Source organism: Alnus glutinosa, chromosome 7, assembly GCF_958979055.1.
Source record: "Alnus glutinosa chromosome 7, dhAlnGlut1.1, whole genome shotgun sequence".
NCBI lineage: Eukaryota > Viridiplantae > Streptophyta > Magnoliopsida > Fagales > Betulaceae > Alnus > Alnus glutinosa.
This window is the reverse complement of record NC_084892.1, coordinates 9,056,377-9,072,701: the sequence shown is the minus strand read 5'-3', so window position 1 is coordinate 9,072,701 and position 16,325 is coordinate 9,056,377. Positions and strand designations below refer to the sequence as shown.

Genomic DNA, 16,325 nt, shown 5'->3' with positions numbered 1-16,325 from the left:
GTTATGCTTCTGGCAATAACATGCTATGGGGTGGTGGTCTCGTTTATGGGGTCAAATCAATACGTTTTTTGGAACAATCGGGGATTCTATAGAAAAAAAATGGTGTTATGCTTCTGGCAGTAACATGCAATGGGGTGGTGGTCCCGCTTATGGGGTCAAATCAATACGTTCTAAGAAAATAATATTTGAATATCAATCTTATTGATCTCATAAGTATCATATCAAATCCCATCAATTCAATCGTTTTTTTTGAGAAATACGAGACATCTAAGTCATACTAGTAAAGAGATCTATTTATTGATAAGCTCTTTCTATTTGCTTCTTCCATGTCAAGGATCCTCTTTGAAGCGTAGAATGGATTGTTGCAATAGATAGTGTAAATGTTTTTTTTTTTTGGATACAAATTTCCTACAAACAACCCGACCTTTAAAAAGTGACATGTGTCGTTTATGCATATGAGAAACACATGCTTTCTTATTAATACTATTAAATACACATGTGAGAAGCATAAACTATTAGAAAAACATGTGTTTATCACGTGTTATGAGACATATGTCACTTTTTTGGAGGTTCATACAACCTAATTTGTAGGACATTTGTGTTCCTTTCTTATTTTGTTATAGATTGCTGATATAATTTCTTGTTCCATTCATCTTTTAAAAAAAGAAGAAAGAAGAAGGTCATATGATGCTTGATTTTACATAATGACTAGTCTCTCTCTCTCTCAACGACTTCTCTCTCATAAAAAAAAAAAAAAAAACGTATAAAATGAATTTGATACAAAAAACTTGAAAAAATAGAAAGTTGAGGTCTATACAATGTTATTAGTACAAAAGTGAGCGAATTCATCGTTGAAAATCATCCACCAAATCCAAATGTCAGATTGGTCTGTATGTCTTGCCAAATCCAACCACATATGAAAACAATTTTGAGAGCAATTGGAATGTACATACTACGTACATACCAGTAGAGGAGAATTGTGCGACTTTTATGACCTCTAACCATCACCTGAAATGCCCCACAAGACCCTAATTTCTTCATTTCCACCCTACACAACTAAAATTCACATGCAACCCAGAAAAGAAAACCATGTATGAGAGGAGGAAGAAGTTAATTCTTGAATGGCAATAGAGAGATGCTTGCACTCACGTCTGAGTCATTGATTTTTTATTTTTTATTTTTTTAAAGAGTGATATTTTAAAAATTTAGACTGACATTTAACGAAAAATATTAACGGAGGAGTGAAATTGAAAAATAGATACATTAAATTAAAAGTTTTTGAAGTTTAGAGGGTAATTGCAAAAGTGGCGACAATTTAAAAGAGTTGAGTGAAGTTCTCTAAAAAAGAAAAAAGAAAAAATGATAGACATTCACCCCCTTCTCATCCGCTATGCATCTCTTATAGCAAATTTTTTCAAATCAATCATTAAATTTTGTGGGACCTACTTGATCAAACCAATCCAATAATAGATGTGAAAATGGGATGGACAGGAAATGGGTCGGATATAGGCGTGTAACATGACTTAAAAATATGTGAGAAGCATACGAGAAAAAAAAAGAAAAAAAAAGAAGAAAAAGAAAAATAAAAAGTACTCATAAGCTCTTTAAATTACTATATTATTGTCAATATCCAATCCCTCCCAAATCACCAATTGTGTTAATGTCCTCCCTAAACTACCAAAACATGTTAATGATTTGAGAAAGACATTGACAATTGAGTGATAGTTTTTAAGGATAATATATATATATATATATATTTACCTTATTCAGTTAAAAAGAGAAAAAAGAAAAAAAAGTCATGAATGTATGAATGAGGTTAGTTCCTCCGACCTTCGAGGAAGTTGTTTCGTGTGTTACTTTTGATATGTAAAGTCGTAGTGACAATTTTTCTCCCTCCTTTTTGAAAAACAGTTCAATATATATTTGCAACGCGTCGTGTTCTTTGCCACTGACAAGTGCGTGATTTCAGCCTGCCCGCCACCGGTCAAACTGGTCAAAAAAAGTTCCCACAGCGTGGGAGCTTCCAAATTGGAAACTGCCAACTTGGCAAACGTGCAGAGTTATTTTTTATTTTTTATTTTTTATTAACCATCGTTCGTGTCCACCACGCAACTTAACTCAACCCATATACCCTTGCCTTGGTCCCCAAGATTGAACAAACGCTACGCTACAACCGCCTTTACTTGTAGTCGACAAATTCTTTTCGTCTACCAAAAATTACTAAAATATCCGCACCCCGTGTGCCACACATAACTCCAGCACATAGTTTTCTCAACAAAATTAATAATAATAATAAAAAAAAAATAAAAACTCCAGCAAGTAGCACGCTATAGATAGACATTGGTCAAGGACAATTACGTCAATTCATCACAACTTCTAGACTGGAAATATCAGGAACAACCGTCGAGTAAATAAGAGGCTAACTCACGAACCTAACCATAGTTAACTTGAACGTATATATAACTGCAACAACATATACACAAGTCTGTCTTAAACCCTATCACCAAAGTCAAAACCCCAGAAAAACCTTTTTTTTCTTTCTCTTCTGCCAAGACCTCTCAACAATCAGAGCACGATGATGCGTCAAGGTGGGGCCAGGCTCGCCGGATCTATGCTGGCCGCGTTCGACGCGCGCCTCTTCTCTCACTCCGCCACCGCCGCCCGTGGCGTGGCCAACGGAAAATCTGTTTTGGCCGGAATCATGAACGGGAACGCGACCAATACGTTAGGCGCGAGTTGGATCGCCGGCGTCCGGAACTTCAGCGCCGTGGCGCAGCAGCAGCAGCAGGTGGAGAACGGTAAGCCAAGTATTTCCATTAGTGAGAACGATAAGGCCGAGAAGAAGGAGATTGTGAGTTATTGGGGCGTGCCGTCTGGGAAGATTGTGAAAAAGGATGGCACCGATTGGAGGTGGACTTGCTTTAGGGTACGTACTTATATACACAATTAACAAAATATAAATTAAATGGTTAAATTCTTCACCTAAATGGAATATATAATGGGAAATGCTAAAGAGGAGGCTCTCATCTTCTTTGTCACCGCCTTTTCCTTAAAAAAATTGGTTTTTATTAAAAAGTTGTCTATGATGTGACATTAGAGACAACTTTTTAATAAAAATCAATTTTTTTTATTATAAAAGGGTGATAAGGAGGGATGAGGGGAGGATGTGTAGAAGCTCTCATATATAATAATTTAACCTTGTTATCAAAAATATTTTACGTCATTCATTTTTCATTTCTTTTATGTATTGAATTTAAGTTAATTAAAATATAAATTAAATTTATAGGGTGATTTGGTAGTGCTATTTTTTTTCTCTTGAGAATTTTTTTTTTTAAAAAAAAAAAACCCATTTTTAATAGTACGTACACGGTTATTCTGTTCTTTTATAATTTATGTTGTATTTTGATTTTGGGAATCTTGCTGAAAAGTTTTTAATTTTTTGGAAATCTCTGAAATATACATGTTTTTTTTAATAAAATATTATAAGAAGGAATTTCTGTAAAAGAAATTATAATTTTTTGTAATATTTTAAATTTGTTTAGCGATGGAAATTACTGATTTATGCTATGATTGTCATGGTGTGTGTATGGACGATGGAATCAGCCATGGGAGGCGTACCAAGCGGATCTTTCAATTGATCTGAAGAAGCACCACGTGCCCGCTACGTTTATGGACAAATTGGCTTTTTGGACCGTCAAATCCCTCAGATGGCCGACTGACTTGTTCTTTCAGGTGCTTGTTTCTTTAAATATTATTTATGTGCAGTCTTAATTTATTAGTCTTGTTGTAATTATTTCAATATCGGAGGCCCTCTTTTCTGGCAAATTATTTCTGATTTTGTCTCCGCCCGATTAAAGAGCATGTTAGAAACTTTAGGATGGGCGATTTTTTTTATTATATTTTAAATTGTGAATAATGAATAAATTTATTTTTTAAAGTTATGTTTAGATGATTTAAAAAATTTGAGACAAAATTGAAAAAATTTAAATAAAATTGTGTTTGTATAAATGTTACAGAGGCGATATGGATGCCGGGCAATGATGCTAGAAACTGTAGCTGCTGTTCCGGGCATGGTGGGAGGCTTGTTGCTGCACTGCAAGTCACTGAGGCGCTTCGAGCAAAGCGGCGGTTGGATCAAAGCCCTGCTGGAAGAAGCTGAGAATGAGCGTATGCACCTCATGACCTTCATGGAGGTATCCGACCCCAGGTGGTACGAGCGCGCTCTTGTGTTTACTGTCCAAGGTGTTTTCTTCAATGCTTACTTCTTGGGCTATATCATCTCTCCGAAATTCGCTCACCGTGTGGTGGGTTACCTCGAGGAGGAGGCAATACACTCGTACACCGAGTTCCTCAAGGAACTCGACAAGGGCACTATCGAGAACGTGCCGGCTCCGGCCATTGCCGTTGATTACTGGCAGCTGCCGGCGGACTCAACCTTACGCGATGTTGTCATGGTTGTGAGAGCGGATGAGGCTCACCACCGCGATGTCAACCACTTTGCAGCTGTAAGTATAAAATGATCTCATTCCTTGTCACAGGCTTTCCCCTTTAGCTGATCATCTGTATGTTTATGGTGTTTTTCGTTGCAAATTTTGAATTGCAGGACATACATTATCAAGGACGTGAGTTGAGGGAGTCTCCTGCTCCACTTGGTTATCACTGAGAGCCTATAATTTTGGGTTGCTTACTATGAGGAAAGTGTGAGAATTTCTTAATATCAATAAGTATTTTTCAGAAGTGATGATGGTATCCGGCATATGCATATGGTCTGTATTATCAATTTGATTTTGTTGTAAATACGTTATGGAGTTATTTGGGTGTGAACATCTCCCTTTTCACTAAGGTTGTGGAGTTCTATTTGTCAATTAAAGTTGACCAAGGAACGAGTTTGTGAAAAATGTAAGTGATAAATTAAGTTGAAAAAAAATTAGGGTTAAATACGTTTAACCCCGTGTGGTTTAACGTCTTTATTTTTTGCTTCTTCTGACCAATTTCATATTGTAGATGGTACCTCGTTTATGACTAATGATGGAGATGTTACTTCCGTCTAAAATTTAACGGAAGTCCACGTCAACACCTCTAAGGTGTTGACATGTGTCCTATACTTAATTAAAAATTAAAAAACTTAAAAAAATTATATAAAAAAATAATTGAATAAAAAAAAGGAGGGGGAGATTAACCTCCTTTTTATTTTTTTAAGCTAGAAATGTTGACGTGGACTTCCGTCAATTTTTTGACAGAAGTTTGGATGGAGGTACCATCTCCGTCATTAACAATAAACGAGGTATTATCTACAATATAAAATAAACCACATGGAGCAAAAAATAAATGCATTAAATCATATGGAGTAAAAACGTATTTAACCCTAAAAATTAGAAGAAAAAAAAGAGTTTAGTTTATAAATGATAGGGTGCAAAAGGGTAGTAAAAGGCAGGTTTAAAATCTCAAAAGCCGTATCTTTGGCCAAGTGTAATTCTATTACTTTTCCCTTAAAGTCCAAATCTATGAATTTCTTGCAAAATATACTCAAATATGCCTGACTTTCTATGCAAAATGGGTTCTCATTCACAGTTATGCACAATCTTTACCCTATTCCAGTCAATGGAGTCTTATTTGTGCCTGGAGCAAGCCTTCTGGAAGTTGGAGATAACCTTACTAGAAGGTGACCAACAAATCTTAGTAGAAATGGCAAACCAAATTATATTCATCACAGGAGAAAGCAGAGAGGAGTGCAAGGGTTTCTTACAAACATTTAGGATTTTCCTTTTCTTTACTGGGAAAAGGAGAAGAAGAAGAAGAAATAGCCTGAAGCCTAAAGGTGATTGTAACTTAAATAATCATTCTGATCTACCTTTACCAAATAGGATTTGGCTTAAGTGCAATTTCAAGTTTTTCATAAGAAAAGAAAGAAAGAATAAAATTAAATATGAACCATTGAAAAAAAGTCACTCCAACACATGTTTTTATTATTTATTTATTTATTATTTATTTTTTTACGGCACTTAAACCAAATTCAACGAAAAGAATTTAGAAACATTTATCTTTTAATAAACTTAAATTGAAAGGATGGATGCACCAATTAGGTTCACTTTGGGTATTCTTATCCACAACATACTTAATTTTGAAATGTAATTAATTAGTTGATGATGAAGAATGCTTAAATTTAGCATCAAACCAACCAATCAATTACATAACTTCCCAATCTATCAAAACCTCACTATTTGAAGAAAAGAAAACTTAAGATAACCCTTGTAGCTTTTTCCAAAAAAATAATAAAATACTGATAGATTTATGATTATGCATTTAGTTGCAAGATGTGGACAGTGGACACTAGTCCCATTTTTTTTTTTTTTTTTTTTTTTTTTTATGATCTTTATTAAAATGATTTTCAAAGAAGATTAGAATAAATAAATCCCATTCAAAATATTAGGGTGACTTGTTCTTGTTAGCAATTGAATTATTAGTTTTTCACACAATTGGAGCCTTGGCCCCACTATTCAAACCAAAGCAGAATTATTTAGACTAATTAAATGTATTTGCCAATGTAATATGATATTATCTAATATTTAAAGTGTGGACCGATATGCCGCACATGGTTTAGTGTATTTTAATTAAACACAAATTGCAAGTGTTTGGTAATTTATTTTAGGATTAAATACCTTACACCCCATTGTAGTTTAAAAACTTTATTTTTTGCCCTCTGAGTTTTTTCATTTTTTTCATAGGTAGTACATGTGTTATGGGAAAAGACGGAGATGATACCTAGCCTCCAACGATTTGTCCATCTAAAACTAAAGTCTGGCCATGTCATCAGACAAGTGTCCCCAAATGCAATGTTAGCGCCACGCCAGCGCTGACGTCGCTATCATATTTTTTTAAATTTTTTTTTATTATTTTAAGGACTTTTTTTAAAAAATAAAAGATAAAAATTGTAGGGGTGACTAAGGCCAGTTTTGGGGGTGGTTGAACCATCTCCAAGGGCCAAAAATGGGGGTGGCTGAACCACCCCATAGGCTATGGTGGTGGTTCGGCCACCCCAAAAACTGGGCTTGGGGGTGGCTGAGCCACTTCTATAATTTTTTTTTAAAAAAAATAAAAAATCCTAAAAATAAAAAAAAAATATGGTAGCCATGTCAGCGCTGACGTGGCGCTGACGTTGCATTTGGGGACAGATATCACATTATTATACCAACACTTGTCCGATGACATGGCCATACGTTAGTTTTGGACAGAAAAATGGACGAAGGTACTATCTCCGTCTTTTTCCGTAGCACATGTACCATCTATGAAAAAAATGTAAACTAAGAGGACAAAAAATAAATTTTTAAACCACACGAGGCAAAAAAGTATTTAACCATTTATTTTAATGGAATTGAGTGCTATATCTCGGTGGGAGAAAAAAAAAAATTAAAGTGAAACTTTGATTAAAGCTTCCTAAGCTAGCCAATAAATAAATTAAAACGTATGTGTATTTCATCAACATAGTCAAAATTTGACGTAGGTTTGAAGAATTCTGTCTCTAAAATTTTGTGTGTTGGGATTTTGTAAGCTTGAACAATGTGTCTTGAGGAATTTTAAAATTATATATTTTTAAAATTATACAAGTCAAGCCCTTGACTAAGTCAAGTCAAGTCAAGGGCTTGACTTGTATAAAGATTGCTAAAGTTCTTGACTTGCATGTTGAGATTGGTAATCCAAAACTTAATTGTGGTTCTAGCTTAATTAATTAGTTGGTCATATCTTATGGATAATTTGTTTTGTGGGTGGCTGAAATATCTATTTATATCTGCAGAAATTAACCATTTAATTTACAGTATTTTTTATCACATAAGCTTCTCCTCTTGCATAAAAATTTCAATGAAGAACAGACACACATGAAGAGACTATATGTATTTATTTAAGGTAGTCTCTCCACGTACACCACAAATTCTGGTTCCGCCCCTCCGCCCTTTTGGGCAAAACTATTTTTTTTTTTTATTTTTTTAAATGTTTACGTTGTCTATTTGACGGAAAAAGTACCAGAGGTCTGAATTTACAAATATTCAAAACAAGCTAGGATCGTAATTTCATCAAATTAGGAAGTGAGGTTTCAATGTCAAAAAGCAGAAAAGCACAAGGGGGTCGTAAAATAATTTCCAAAAGAGAGAGGAAAAAAGAAAAGGTCATGGGCTTGACTTGTATAAAGATTGGTAATCCAAAACTTGTATTGTAGCTTAATTAATTACTTGGTCTTATGGATAATCGTGTGAATAAGCTAGCTAGCTTGTCTTACATGAAAAGTTCAATGAAGAATGTTATTAATACATTCATCCAAAAAAAAAAAAAAATGTTATTAATATACGTGGACCCGATCGAATAACAGAATAAAATATGGGAAAATTCTTAGTTCCTACCAGTTTCTAGTCAATAAATTTCAAGGAAAGTTATCAGAAATGTGCAGGCTGGCTATAAATTTCAATTTTTTTTTTTGATGAACTTGGAGTTAAGTAGAAGTTATTAAACTTGAGTATATATATATATTGAGCTATTAAAAATCTTAGAAAGAGAAGGAAATTCCACAAATGGTGAGAGATTTTGGTGCTCTAGTTGGTGCTGCTCATGTCGATGATCCAGGTGTTCCGTTGGAGGGCACGGGTGGCCTACTTTTGCTTGGCTTGATTATCATGTCCCTCTCAATTATATCCATGCTTATATTTTCTTGTGCTGATGGTAGCTCGAGAACACGTCGCAAGCGCGGTGGCAGTGTATGGTGTATTTTCTATTTGCTATTTGTAGAATAAAAAATAAGGTTTTGATGATCAGGAGGGTGAGAAATATACGTTGATTGTTTTGATTTTGGATTTATGTGGTTTAAGCTTATGGGTCGATGGGGGTTGGCTAATTGGGTTCATGTGTTGGAGTTTCAATGGTTGATTTTCCTTGAGTTTGAAGTTGGTTTTAGTGTTTTGATTTGGTGTTGAAAATAAGTACCAAAAGCTGTCTTTTGTTTGATAGAAAATGTTAAGGATAACAATTCATTATGATAAATGTTGATTTGAATTCTCTAAATTAAGGGATTTAGATGATTTGATTACTGTAGTTTTAGGGAATTCAAATAATCATATATCACAACGAATTTCTATCACTAACATTCCTCCGCAAGATGAACGATTTGTTAGTGATCGTTGATTCATCGAGTGGCTGAAGAATGGCTACTATGGCTTGAATTTGAATATTGGCTATTATGACCGGAACTTGGATTTCGGCAACTCTGGCTGGCATTGGCTATTTTGGTCGGAATTCGGACATCGACTTATTTTGGCCTAAACGGGGCTTGAAATTAGGGGTGTGCAAAACCCACCTGTACCCGCAAACCCGCCCCGTCAATAACGGATATAAACATTTCTAAAAAAGTGAGGATCCTAAATATGCCAATCCGTGATTTATGGGGCGGGTTGCGGTATTAAATTTTTTTCTCACCCACACACCCGCCCCGCCCCGCAATCCCTTTATACTCGTACCATCAAATTTTTCTCAAAAAAATTATAAGAATCATGATTAGGAGTGTGCCTTTGATTTCATCAAATTTTCTCCAAAAAAATTATAAGACTCATGAATTGCCCAGATTGTGTACCTTTGATTTCATTCAATTCTACACTTTCCATTTCATCTCTATTCTTATTCCATTTTTATATACACTTTTATCTCTACATTCTCACATACACATACTCATTCAATCTACAATCGCATAAAAGAATAAAAAAGTTATTTACAGTTAGGTTTGTTGGTAATTCTAGTTCTTTCTTCTTGTTATTGTGTTGCTGGTGAAGTTGATTCAATAGAAATTTTCAAATTTTGAATTGGGTTAACAAGATTGTGAATTATTTTTTTGGTTTTGGGCCCATAAAAAAAATACCCGAACCCGTATGAACCCGTCCCGATCCGCACTACCCAAGACCCAGCGGGTTGACCATTCACTATGCGGGTTGCGGATCTTGATTTTCAAATCCGTTCACTGCGGGGCGGGTTATGAAAAACATGCAAATTTGGCCCAATCCGGCCCATGCCCACCCCTACTTAAGCTATATATATATAGCTTAAGTTTTTGGGATAAATAGTAATTTAACATGATATTAGAGTCAAATGTCTTGAGTTTAAAATTTAGCTCATTCATTTACCTCCCATTTCACTTAAATATTACACGTATTGAACATCACCTATTAAAAATGAAGTACCAAAAAGGACCGAGTACCTAAAGGATCAGAAGTCACATAAAGACCAATGAATTGTGCAATATGTAGATATCCTACTAAAAACTTAAAAAATTAAGAAATAAAAGAAAAAAGAGAGAGTCATCAGAGTCATCACCTTTCCTGAATAAATGTCAAGAAAGGCAGTGTGGTAAGGTTGAGCTAACTAGTACCCAATTCTTCTTTCATTGACTGCTCTATCTCTCTCTCTCTCTCTGTAACGCCCCGCTTTTTATAAAAAGCGTAAGTGAAAATTTATAAAAGTTTAAGGGATTAAGTTAAGTTTTTCCTATTTATTATATGTCATTGATTCAAATGTTTTATTATTTTAAACATATTTTTTCCAATCTTTTTGTCGAGGACAATTGTTAGAGTATGGGTTGGATGGTTGAGTTTCAACTTTCAATGTATGTTTTTTTTTTTTTTTTTTTCATGCTGAGATGTGATTAAAATAAAAATAATTAGTATCATTGGTATCAAAAATTTTGAATTTCTATTCCTATGTTGCCCTGCCCGGATTAGGACGATCTTCTAACATCTTAGAAAGAAAATGTTAGCAGTTATTATATTAATAAACAAGTCGTTAAACTATTGTTGGTTTTCCTGTGTCATTTTGGGCGATTAATTTGCATATTCCCATGTGTTTTTTTTATGTTTGAATTTCCCTTGGAGAGATTACTTAAATTTCCTTCTTCCATGTGTTTGTATAAATGTTACAAAGGCGATATGGATGCCGGGCAATGATGCTAGAAACTGTAGCTGCTGTTCCGGGCATGGTGGGAGGCTTGTTGCTGCACTGCAAGTCACTGAGGCGCTTCGAGCAAAGCGGCGGTTGGATCAAAGCCCTGCTGGAAGAAGCTGAGAATGAGCGTATGCACCTCATGACCTTTATGGAGGTATCCAACCCCAGATGGTACGAGCGCGCTCTTGTGTTTACTGTCCAAGGTGTTTTCTTCAATGCTTACTTCTTAGGCTATATCATCTCTCTGAAATTCGCTCACCGTGTGGTGGGTTACCTGGAGGAGGAGGCAATACACTCGTTCACCGAGTTCCTCAAGGAACTCGACAAGGGCACCATCGAGAGCATGCCGGCTCCGGCCATTGCCATTGATTACTGGCAGCTGCCGGCAGACTCAACCTTACACGATGTTGTCATGGTTGTGAGAGCGGATGAGGCTCACCACCGCGATGTCAACCACTTTGCAGCTGTAAGTATAAAATGTTCTCATCAAATGTTACAGGCTTTCCCCTTTAGCTCTTCTGTATGTTGTTTATGGTATTTTTCGTTGCAAATTTTGAATTGCAGGACATACATTATCAAGGACGTGAGTTGAGGGAGTCTCCTGCTCCATTTGGTTATCACTGAGAGCCTATAATTTTGGGTGCTTACTATATATGAGGAAAGAGTGAGAATTTCTTAACATGAATAAGTATTTTTCAGAAGTGATGATGGTATCCGGCATATGCATATGGTCTATATTATCAATTTGATTTTGTTGTAAATACAGTATGAAGTTACTTGGGTGTGAACATCTCCCTTTTCACAAAGGTTGTGGAGTTGTATTTTTCAATTAAGGTTGAACTTGAACAAGGAACGAGTTTGTGAAAAATGTTAAGTGATAAAGACGAATAAAAATTAAAAGAAACCAAAGAGTTTAGTTTATAAATGATAGGGTGCAAAAGGGTAAAAGGCAGGCGAATTTTTGGCCAAGTGTAATTCTTTTACTTTTCCCTTAAAGTTCAAATCTCTGAATTTCTTGCAAAGTATACTCAAATATGCCTGAGTTTCTATGCAAAATGGGTTCTCATTCACAGTTATGCACAATCTTTACCAGTTTACCCTATTCCAGTCAATCAAATCTTATTTGTGCCTGGAGCAAGCCTTCTGGAAGTTGAAGATAACCTTACTAGAAGGTGACCAACACATCTTAGCAGAAATGGCAAACCAAATTATATTCATGACAGGAGAAAGCAGAGAGGAGTGCAAGGGTTTCAAACATTTAAGATTTTCCTTTTCTTTTACTGGGAAAAGAAGAAGAAATAGCCTGAAACCTAAAGGTGATTGTAACTTTAATAACCATTCCTATCCACCTTTACTAAATCGGATTTGGCTTAAGTGCAATTTCAAGTTTTTCATAAGAAAAGAAAGAAAGAATGTTATTAGAACACGTAGTTTTTTTTTTTTTTTTTAGCACCTAAGCCAAATCCAACTTTTTATCTCTTAATAAACTTAAATTGAAAGGATGGACACACCAATTAGGTTCACTTTGGGTATTCTTATCCACAACATACTTAATTTTGAAATGTTAAGTAGTTGATAATGCAGAATACTTGAATTTTGCATCAAACCAACCAATCAATTACATAACTTCCCAATCTATCAAAACCTCAATTTTAGAAGAAAAGAAAACTTAAGATAACCCTTGTATCCTTTTCCAAAAAAATAAAAAATAAAATACTGATAGATTTATGATTATGCATTTAATTAGTGGCAAGATGTGGACACTAGCTAGTCCCATTTTTTTTTTTTTTTTTTTTTTTTCATGATCTTTATTAAAATGGTTTTCAAAGAAGATTTAGAATAAATAAATCCCATTCAAAATATTAGGGTAGCTTGTTCTTTTTAGCAATTGAATTATTAGTTTTTCACACAATTGGAGCCTTTTGGCCCCACTATTCAAACCAAAGCAGAATTATTTAGACTAATTAAATGCATTTGCCAATGTAATATGATATTATCTAATATTTAAAGTGTGGACCGATATGCCGCATGTGGTTTAGTGTATTTTAATTAAACACAAATTGCAAGTGTTTGGTAATTTATTTTAATGGAATTCTAGCTATTTGGAATTGAGTGCTATTTCTAGGTGGGAGAAAAAAATAAAATTAAAGTGAAACATTGATTAAGGCTTCCTAAGCTAGCCAATAAATAAATTAAAAGGTATGTGTATTCCATCAACATATATAGTCAAAATTTGACGTAGGTTTGAAGAATTCTGTCTCTAAAATTTTCTTCTAAAATTATGTGTGTTGGGATTGTAAGCTTGAACAACCATGGCTTGAGGAATTTTAAAATTATTTTTCACTGCATTTTCTATAAAAGAAGCATGTCAAAATTATTTTCCACTGCATATTCTATATACATTCTGTTTTACAAGTGTGAATGTGCATGTGTTTAATATTTAAAAAAGAGTAATGCTATATATATAATACACTTTTATTTCATTTTGTTGATTAAAGTGACATTAATTATCAAACAACTCATCTTTTTTTGTTTTTTTAAATGACTGATCCAAGAATTAATTGGTAAAATAGGTAAGCATGCTGTTTAAGAAATTCAACAAAACTAAAAAGCGAAATAAAATTAAAAAAAAATAAATAAATGCCGAAAAAAATTTAGCTCTTGCATGCTGGGTTTTGTCACCCAACCCGGCTATATATATATATATATATATATATATATATATATATATATATATATATATATATATATATATATATATGAACCCGCATAACTATATTTTTATGTTGTTTATGTTATCTATTTGACGGAAAATAGTATCGGATGTCTGAATATACAAATATTCAAAACAATAAGGATCTTAATATCATCAAATTAGGAAGTGAGGTTTCAATGTCAAAAAGCACAAAAGCATGCATAAGGGGGTCGTAAAATAATTTCCAAAAGAGAGAGAAAAGAGAAAAGGTCAAGGGCTTGACTTGTATAAAGATTGTTAATCCAAAACTTGTAGTTGTAGCTTAATTAATTACTTGGTCTTATGGATAATCGTGTGAATAAGCTAGCTTGTCTTCCATAAAAAGGTCAATGAAGAATGTTATTAATTAATATATTCATCCAAAAAAAATAATGTTATTAATATACGTGGACCCGATCGAATTATAATAGAAAAAAAATATGGGAAAATTCCTAGTTCCGGCCTACATGTTTGAAGTCATTAAATTTTTTTTTTTTTTTTTGGATGAACTTGGAGTTAAGTTGACGTTATTAAACTTGAGAGTGTATATATATACATACACTAGTATTGAGCTATTAAAAATCTTAGAAAGAGAAGGAAATCCCACAAATGGTGAGAGATTTTGGTGCTCTAGTTAGTGATGCCCATGTTGATGATCCAAGTGTTGTGTTGGAGGGCTCGGGTGGCCTACTTTTGCTCGCCATGATTATCATGTCTCTCTCAATTATATCAATGCTCATCTTTGCTTGTGTTGATGGTGACTCGGGAACATCTCGCCGCCGCCGCCACGGCGGCGGCGGCAGTGGTGGTGGAGGTGGTTGTGGTGGTAGCGGCGGCGTTGGTGGTGGCGGCGTTGGTGGAGGTGGTTGTGGTGGGGGTGGTGGAGGTGGTTGTGGTGGTAGCGGCGGCGTTGGTGGTGGCGGCGGCGGTGGTGGAGGTGGTTGTGGTGGTGGTGGTGGTGTTGGTCATTGAGAAAAATGGGATAATTCAATACTAGTACTTTCCATTTCCTGCGATGAACGTTGTATAAGTTCTCTCTTCTCCCATATACGCTAAGCATGTTTAGTGTTTTTTCTTTGTTTGTTTGTTTGTTTTTTTTTATGAGCATGTATGCTGTATTTTCTATTTGCTATTTGTAGGATAAAAAATGATAGGAAGGTAAGAAATTTACGTTGATTCTTTTGATTTTGGATTTATGTGGTTTAAGCTTATGGGTTGATGTGGGTTGGCCAATTGGGTGAGTTAGAGTTTCAATGGTTGATTTATCTTTCTTTCTTTCTTTATTTTTATTTTTTATTTTTTTATTTTTTATAATTTTTGAACGGAGAAATGGAGCTCCTTGTATTAATTTTAGTAAAAGCCTAAAGGCCTGTCAAAGTGAGTAGAAATACAAACATCCTACACACTAAGTCAGAAAAATCTAACTTGGGTGCTGCCTACAACTACACAAATATTACAAGAACCGGCATTTGAGCCACTTTTTCACAATAACGCTCCACTACTAAAAAGAGAGGGCTGATCCGAGCTAACAAGCCCTAAAAACAGACCCATAATATCTGCAAAAATCATAAGCAGGCTTTGAAAAAACCTAAGAAATACAACAGAAAAAATAACACTGCAGAAAAAACCAACACAGATCCGGCCAAACAGGGAATATTAGAGCCACCGGCGACGGCGTGTGAGTGTTTTGATTTGGTGTTGAAAATAAGTACCAAAAGCCATCTTTTGTTTGATAGAAAATGTTAAGGATAAAAATTCATTATGATAAATGTTGATTTGAATTCTCTAAATATAAGGATTTAGATGATTTGATTATTGTAGCTTTAAGGAATTCAAATAATCATCTATCACAACGGATTTCTATCCCTAACATTCCTTCGCAAGATAAACGGTCTGTTAGCGATCGTTGATCTTGAACATCGAGTGGCTGAAGAATGGCTACTATGGCTTGAATTTGAGTATTGGCTATTATGACCGGAACTTGGACTTCGATAACTTTGGCTGGCATTAGCTATTTTGGCCGGAGGACATCGACTTATTTTGGCTGAAATGGGACCTGAAATGGGCTACATGGACAACATATATGTAGTTTAAACTTTTGGCATAAATGGTAATTTAATATCGTATTAAAGCCAAATGTCTTGAGTTTAAAATTTGGCTCCTTCATTTACCTCCCATTTCATTTAAATATTACACGTGTTGGACATCACCTATTAAAAATGAAGTTAACTACCAAAAACGACGAGAACCTTAAGGATCAGAAGTCTCGTAAAGACCAATGACTTGTGCACTATGTAGATATCCTATTAAAAACTAAAAAAATTAAAAAAAAAATTAAGAAATAAAAGAAAAAAGAGAGTCATCAGACTCATCACCTTTCTTGAATAAATGTAAAGAAAGGCAGCGTGGTAAGGTTGAGCTAACAAGTACCCAATTCTTCTTTCATTGACTGTTCTCTCTCTCTCTCTCTCTCTCACTCTCTCTCTAACGCCCCGCTTTTTTAAAGTGAAAATTTATAAAAGTTCAAAGGATTAAGTTTAGTTTTTCCTATTTATTATATGTCATTGATTCAAATGTTTTAATATTTTAAATATATTTTTTCCAATCTTTTTGTCAAGGA

The 16,325-nt window shown here is 34.6% G+C and overlaps 3 protein-coding genes across 3 annotated transcripts; all 3 read left to right on the top strand.

Annotated features, from left to right (window-relative positions):
- Positions 1-2,490: 2,490 nt before the first annotated feature.
- On the top strand, positions 2,491-4,970 carry LOC133872995 (ubiquinol oxidase 2, mitochondrial-like). The gene is made up of 4 exons (XM_062310695.1): positions 2,491-2,926; positions 3,604-3,732; positions 4,017-4,505; positions 4,604-4,970. The coding sequence occupies exons 1-4, from the start codon at positions 2,576-2,578 to the stop codon at positions 4,661-4,663; spliced, it is 1,029 nt and encodes a 342-aa protein (XP_062166679.1). The 5' UTR covers positions 2,491-2,575; the 3' UTR covers positions 4,664-4,970.
- Positions 4,971-10,911: 5,941 nt separating this feature from the next.
- Positions 10,912-11,777, top strand: LOC133873565 (ubiquinol oxidase 1a, mitochondrial). The gene is made up of 2 exons (XM_062311287.1): positions 10,912-11,437; positions 11,536-11,777. Exons 1-2 carry the CDS (start codon positions 10,940-10,942, stop codon positions 11,593-11,595), a joined length of 558 nt encoding a protein of 185 aa, XP_062167271.1. The 5' UTR covers positions 10,912-10,939; the 3' UTR covers positions 11,596-11,777.
- A 2,537-nt stretch (positions 11,778-14,314) lies between these two features.
- On the top strand, positions 14,315-14,677 carry LOC133873219 (glycine-rich protein 5-like). Its single transcript, XM_062310950.1, has one exon. It carries the CDS (start codon positions 14,315-14,317, stop codon positions 14,675-14,677), a length of 363 nt encoding a protein of 120 aa, XP_062166934.1.
- Positions 14,678-16,325: the final 1,648 nt, after the last annotated feature.